At 38.0% G+C, this 7693-nt stretch overlaps 1 protein-coding gene and 1 long non-coding RNA gene across 3 annotated transcripts in view; one reads left to right on the plus strand and one right to left on the minus strand.

Moving 5' to 3' along the window:
- Positions 1-7693, minus strand: part of rasa3 (RAS p21 protein activator 3) — a 108277-nt gene that overhangs the window by 21865 nt on the left and 78719 nt on the right. For both annotated transcript variants that reach the window (XM_061887066.1, XM_061887067.1), the window contains exons 10-11: positions 2925-3081; positions 548-696 (exon numbers count right to left, since the gene is read on the minus strand). In XM_061887066.1, coding sequence (XP_061743050.1) covers positions 548-696; positions 2925-3081 — 306 coding nt within the window. The remainder of the gene's footprint in view (positions 1-547; positions 697-2924; positions 3082-7693) is intronic.
- Positions 407-7693, plus strand: part of LOC133542857 (uncharacterized) — an 8548-nt gene continuing 1261 nt past the window's right edge. Inside the window, exons 1-2 of the long non-coding RNA XR_009804230.1 lie at positions 407-739; positions 1955-2027. This is a non-coding gene — a long non-coding RNA (uncharacterized LOC133542857). The remainder of the gene's footprint in view (positions 740-1954; positions 2028-7693) is intronic.

Here is a 7693-nt window from a genome sequence, read left to right on the forward strand (position 1 = left end):
GCTTGCAAATCCATTTTTTGGGGTTTGAAATCCATGTTGTGTCTGCATCCAAGTGTCCATGCTAGCATTCACACACACTTCCTGATGACCTCATTTCTTTGAGCTAATTATTCATGCCTGGCGGAGCACAAGATTCCGCCACAGTGGCACGTGATTAAAAGCGACTCAGCGCTGGACTCCCATACGCCGATAGTGAAAAGTGGTACATATTTGCTGTCCTGCGGGCGGGCGTTGCACAGGTATGCTGAGCTCTGGTCCTTTGATACACACTCACACAGGTGTGCTGAGCTCAGGTGCTTTGAGACACACTCACACAGGTGTGCTGAGCTCAGGTCCTTTGAGACACACTCACACAGGTGTGCTGAGCTCAGGTCCTTTGAGACACACTCACACAGGTGTGCTGAGCTCAGGTCCTTTGAGACACACTCACACAGGTGTGCTGAGCTCAGGTCCTTTGAGACACACTCACACAGGTGTGCTGAGCTCAGGTGCTTTGAGACACACTCACACAGGTGTGCTGAGCTCAGGTGCTTTGAGACACACTCACTGCGTGCGGTTGACCTCAGATTGAGCAATGGCACTGATGAAAGGCACGATCTTGCCGTAGTGCAGGAAGAGTCGTACAAGCGGAATGGCGGCTTCTTGCTTCTCTCGACACACCTCCCCCAGGATGTTGGCGGTGGACGCCGACACCGGCTGCACACAGATGAAAGAGAAAAGGCATGAAAAGATGATACAGGTGTCTCCGTCTTATACTGATATCAGCTAAAAAAAAGATTATATTGGCTTGCATCTAACAAGGTAGTTCTTGTATTTCAGTCAAGTCATTTACAAAAGGCAAACATGGGAGGCCATAGGCTACTAGGAGCTGGCAGCTACACAACAGCTAAGCATACAATAGCCCACAAGCGAGACATACAAAATAAGTCTTTTTAATTGACCAATAACATCTTTTAGTATAAATAACTAAGGATGGGAATTTTTCAGCAAGTCATGATTCACTTTAAGTCCCATTCTTCAAGTCACAATTCGACTGAGAATCGATTCCCGATTCAAACCAATTTTGGCAGAATACTATTGGGTATAGAACTAGTACTAAAACCTTGTCAAAACAGGTTCCAAAAGCTACTTCCACACTAAGTAAGCGTGGCAATGAAAAAAAAAAACGGTCACGTCTTGTGATCATGTTTTGTTTAGTTATGTTGTGTTACTTCAAGACTCCATTAGTTCCTGTTTTTTGACTGCCTTGTTTTGTCACCTGCCTCACGTGTTGGACTCGCGCACCTGTTTTTATTCACAGAGACTATTTAAGCCTGTCATTTTCTGTTGGTCATCTGGCCGCTCATGCTCACTCCCACTCTGCTTCATGCCGTGTTTACTTCTTTCAAACTTCCACCATTTCCAGACTTTTCAACTTTTCAAACCATTCCACCTTTCTGGAAATTTAAACTTTGTCTTTTCCAACTTCAAAAAAATTCCAGGATTTTCTAGAATTCCTGCTTTTCCAAAGCTTTATTCCCACCCTTTTTTTTTGGCGACTACTCCTTCCACATTTTTCAACGCATTTCAACTGTTCCACCGTCAAAACATTCCTCTTAATCAGAACTGATTCCTGGTTTTCCCGAAATGTCATAATACCATTTCTCATTTAAAGATGTTAATACTTCAACATTTCTCCGCCGATTTAAAAAAAATAAAATCAAAAGCAACCTTTTCAACTCATTCAGACCATTCAAGTGTTTTTATATATTTTCCCCCAAAAATATGATGCAATTGTTGCTCATGTTAACTACCGAAGCATAACTTAAAAGGGTTGGGTGAACAACTACATAAGGACTGTAAGGCAGGCTGCTTTCCCACTTATCAAATAAATAAATAAATGGGTTGTACTTGTATAGTGTTTTTCTACCTTCAAGGTACTGAAAGCGCTTTGACACTACTTCCACATTCACAGACTGATGGAGGGAGCTGCCATGCAAGGCGCTAACCAGCACCCATCAGGAGCAAGGGTGAAGTGTCCTGTTCAGGTTAGTATTGGTGGGGATTGAACCAGGGACCCTCGGGTTGCACACAGCCACTGCGCCACATCGTCTCTATTACAGACAATTCATTAACAATTCAGCTCTTTGTAGTTGTACATTTAATCAGGTGACATCGCCTACAATTTCTCCAACCAACTAGTTTGAATGATGAAACAAGTCATGACATTTCAAAGTCTAAGGCTTTTGTTTTCAATAGAGCACTGTCAGTTTGTTTGAGTGTCAGAGACTATTTGCAGAGATAATAAAAATCACCAATTGATGGTAAATTCTGTACGCAATGTCACCTTTAAGCAGATTTTAGTTACAAACTGTTGCTTTGACATGTTTACTAACTGGGAGTAGTGACACAGGCATTGAGCTTTTCGACACACCATCCTGACTCATGGTTTCAACATTTGGTTCTACTTAAAAGTGTATTAAATTACTTTGAACTTTCTGCAACCATTGGCTTTCCCAAGGTAAAGTGGGTGGAGACAATTTTGAGATAGCGCCATAGTAATATCACACAAGTGCTGCTTTGACTCTTTGTCTTGTAAAACTTGCACGTGAACTTCTTTTTGGACAATTTGGCAGCCCAATACGCCAAATTCATATAACATGTTACAGGCCAACGTATGACTCAAAGTCTTATAACTTGGTTTCTTGCGCAATCGGCGCCCATGTTAACTACCAAACTGTGACTTAAAAGGGTTGGCTGAACAGCAATTAAGCGGTGGATGGACAGCCCTTCCGACAACATTAGCGATGGTCTGCCCGTCTACTGTCGAAGACTTTGTGAAGAGTCAATCAAAAATCGGTATCAGCCAGTAGTCAAGGCTCCAATTTGGGTACCAGAAGTGAAAAAGGAGCATGGGGCCGGACCTAAAAGATACTTTCACATACCTGTGCGTTGGCAGAGTGCAGCAGCAAATCTCTGAGCGGGGTGTAGTGCTCGGACGGGAAGACGTGGTCTTCTGTGTAAACGATGTTGAGACGCAAAGACCCCAGCTCTTCCACCTTGACCGACTTGCCTCCATTCTCCCTGGGCTGGAGAAAGTACCTGGGGGGCGTCTTACGTCAGTGACTGGCAAACAGCAAGATGATTGATTGCATGTATCCACTATGACCACTGCAACAAACATACTGTCTGATTAATAAACAAACTGGAAGTAGAATTCCAATTGAAGTTCCAACGGATCACTTTGGTGCATTACAGACTGCTGTTACAAAACAAAGCAGGGGTCAGCAACCCTCGGGCTTTTGAAAAAATATTAAAAAATGGAAAAAGACGGGGGGAAAACATATTTTTTGTCTTCATATGGTTTGAGATAGGCTTCAGCACCACCGTGACTCAAACGGGACAAGCAGTACAAAATGGATGGATGGTTTGTGTAGGAGGACAAACATGACACAAACCTTCCTAATTGTCAGAAATCCCACTGTTTATGTCAAACATGCGCCGTTTTGTTCTTCTAATTTTGGCGGTCCTTGAACTCACCGTAGTTTGTTTACAAGTTCAACTTTCTCTGACGCTGCCACAGAAAGACGTGTTTTATGCCACTCCTTCTTTGTCTCATTTCGTCCACCAAATGTTTTATGCTGTGCGTGAATGCACAAAGCTGAGCATTGTTGATGTTTTTGACTTCTTGGAGTGTTAATCAGGGATATTTATGTTATGTCATGTTAGCTAATAGATGCTAACATGTTATTTAGGCTAGCTGTGTGTACATATTGCATCATTATTCATCATTTGTAGCTATATTTGAGCTCATTTAATTCCTTTTACTTGTGCCCTCTTTGTATTTAATTTATATTTGCATGTATCCTGACAATATCTGTATGCAATATCGGCTGCATTTCTGATAGTTGTTTGTGTGCCATGTTGTTCCAGACCACAGCAAACACCATCCAGCTTGCAAAGATTTTAATAAATCCAATTAGAAGAAGACAGCCTGCCGTTTCCTTTAACTTGGCCACTAACATCTATACCTTGGGTATAGACGTGTTATCTCACCCTCTGAGACGTCTACTAATGTTTTATAATGTCGTACAAATGACAGAATCATAAAAACGTACAATCTAGTTACCGGCTTGTTAGATCCTAATCTGACATTAGCTGCAAGAAAACTCACAAAGAAACATCTGACGGGGTTTAAAAGTCAAGATCAGAAAACTTTTCAACTTGAGATCCCTCACCAATCAACAACTGCATTTGAAAAGGAATTAAAGGGTATTAATTGGGACGATCTCCAACAACATGACCAAGTACACGCCTGTAGTAATCAGCTAATGTCTACTATCGGACGCATTATTGATACATTTATTAGAAAGTGAAAAAAAATCCCACAGAAAGTTTCAGTTACCATGGATTAAAGATGATATCCGGAAATTAATGTAAAAGAGAGATTATGCCTTAAAAACTCATCAAAACTCGTAGTGACACTGATTTGAAAATATTTAAAGCCTTGCGTAATCAAGTCGTTAAACTGCTCAAACTATTACATCCACATGCTTTTAGAGGCCAAAGGGAATGGCAAAATGATCTGGAAACTACTAGATAACCTATTAAACCCAAACCCAATATAAACTCCAAGCAGGAGACAAAATCATGACTGATTGTACACAAGTCTCAAATGAGTTCAATGAATTCTTTGTAGAATCTGTCAAAAAGCTTTCCCCGGGTTTGTCTTGTATGACTAATGATGACAACAACAGACATACCTGATAAACAAGACAGCTCATTTCAGCTGAAGGAGGTTAGTCAGACAACTGTCTTAAATGCCATACATAACCTAGACACCACATACTCTAAGGATATTTATAACTAAGACACAGCTTTTCCCAAGAAATACAGCGGCATCCTTATTCAGCCTCTTAGCCGTCTTATTAATATTTCCATTAAAACTGGGAAATTCCTAGATGGATGGAAAAGTGCACAGGAAATACCACTTTTAAAATCTGGTGATGCTGGATTGACATCTAACTATGGATCTATCAGCCTTCTTCCAGTTTTATCTGAAGTCCCAGAGAAGATTGTTTCAGAACAACTAAAGCAGCACCTTTAGACAACTAACTATTTGAATCCTCTGCAATTTGGATTCAGACGTAACCATTCTACAGATGTTTTTTAACAGAAAAGATCAAACATTCCCTTGACAAAGGACAGGTAGTCGGTGAATTATTTCTAGACTTAAAAAAAGAATTTGATACAGTCAATCATGACATTTTAATTTCAAAAGTAACTATATTAAACTTACCCAAACAGTCATTGTCCTGGTGTGAGTCATATCTAAAGACAATGTGGGATCTTCCTTCCGCAAAATTGAAAGAGGGATACCTCAGGGTAGTGTCTTGGGGCCGATACTCTTCAGTCTATACAGCAATCACCTACCAGATGTATGCACAGATATAGATTTCCAGATGTATGCGGATGACACAGTCGTATATACATCTGGTAAGACCTGTACTCTAGTTTCTGAAAAGCTAAATTAGACAAAATAGCATCTTGACTGGCAGCATCCTGTTTAACCCTGAACACTAAAAAGACTAACTCTGTCTGCTTCTCCATAAAAAAACAACCTCAAACAAAGCTGAATGGAAACATTAATAATGAGGTCATTGAACAAGGACCTGAAGTCAAATATTTGGGCATAATCATAGACTTATCAGCTGAATTTTAAAAGTCACATTGATAAAATGTGTAAAACCCAGAAGACCAACCTAGGCTGTTTTAAGATGATAAGAAACTGCTTAACTCTCAGCTGTGCTTTTACTTTGATGAATTCAATGAGTCTTTCACACATATCTTGTGGTTTAACTACATGGTCCCAGGCACACCAGTCCTCAGTCAAGACCATCAGGTGTCTTTGTAACCGCGCCTTGAAAGTCCTCGACTAGAAGAGTATACCATATCATCATTGCCCAATTTGAACCAAATACAATATTTTAAGTTTTACCAATTTTATTTTGTTACATACAGTCAAACTGTTTTTTAAATGCTTGGATAACTCTGCTCACCAGTTGCTCTGCCAGGCAATCACAAGACTGCAAAGTGGTAGCAGATCTACCAGCTGAGCAATGTCAAAAGGCAACTGTTGTGTTCCATTCTGTAGAACATCTTTGGCCCACACTGCCTTTTCAATAAAAGGAGCACAACTATGGAACTATTTACCTGACACTTTGAAAAGTATATCTGCACGAGTCACTTTCAAAAAACAAACTAAATTATGACTAGTTGAGCAGCAATCGTGTTCCCATGTTTAGTTTTTACTAGTTGTTTTTTATCGAGTCTGCACTTTGTGTTATTATTATCATTACATTTATTGGCTTTTATCTAGTTTGCACTTTGTCTGTATTATTTCTATTATCATTATTATCGACTCATTTTTGCCTTATTCTTTTTATTTTCCTATTTTAATGATGTTGGATCTATGTTGTTGTTGTTGTTGTTGGGGACAAGTGTTGTAAATGAGCTTTGGCTACAAACACTATTATGCATACATTGGATAACTGGTTCACATGTCTATGTGTTTTGTATCTGTCCTTATTTCAAACAAACCTTAATAATGAAATAATAATGTGTAGAATAAATATTACATTTCAACATTTCTGTCAACTAAGATTTTTGTCAGCCTGCGACACAAAGTCATTTTGATAGTAGGCTAATATAGCTAATATAGACATTTACATCATGTGTTGTCTTTATTATAACACTTATACAGTGCTTTTATAGTCATTTTGATTGTAGGCCAATATAGACACTTATATCATGTATTGTATTCATTATAACACTTATATAAGACTTTTAAAACCATTTTGATAGTAGGCTAATAGATAGATGTATACAGTACACAGATATCCTTACGTGACTGTTTGACATATTACAAAGTAATATTATTACTATGAAGCTTATTATAATTTAATTAGAGTAAACAAATGCAATCAACAATTAGGAACATATGCACATTCTATAAAACAGATAATAATTAGATGTTTAATATCTTTTAAAGGATTAAAAAAACCTTCATTTCCCAGAATGTTTTACTTCATCCGAGTATTAAAAATGAAAATAGTTAGTATTTAAGTCACCATCTGTGTTAAACATGAAACATTCTTCCTGTCAATTTCTCTGAATTGCAATGCATTTTTTGTTCTACTTCCTGTAATTCCGATTCAACATCCTGTAGGGTGAAGGCCATTCTTTTCAAAATGTTCAAATAAACTCAACTAAAATTCCATCCATCTATTTCCGACCGCGTGTCCCAATATAAAATTCAAAATTCCGAAATTTTGCAGTTTTTTTGTGTGATGAATGTAACTTTTATTCAATGTGCCGTCGTTGACTCTTTGAAGCGAACGCAGATATTTGTGTTGCTTGGATATTTGGGCCTCATTTTCTTGCATTGTATAACATTTATGAGAATAGTTTGGTGAGGGACTTTATCACATGAGAGTGAAATATTGTATTATGTATTTTTTACTTTTGATTAATTGCCATTATATTATATACTGTTATTCTTACTATTTTATGATTTTTATTCATTTTTTAAAATATATGTATTTAAATAAATATATATTTATATAATAATTTTAGGTTAAATTTATGTTTTAAGCATGTTATATGTGGTATTTTGCACACAATTTTTTATGCTTCAAATTAAATTAAATTTGAT

Source organism: Nerophis ophidion, linkage group LG25 (assembly GCF_033978795.1).
Source record: "Nerophis ophidion isolate RoL-2023_Sa linkage group LG25, RoL_Noph_v1.0, whole genome shotgun sequence".
Classification (NCBI taxonomy): Eukaryota; Metazoa; Chordata; class Actinopteri; order Syngnathiformes; family Syngnathidae; genus Nerophis; species Nerophis ophidion.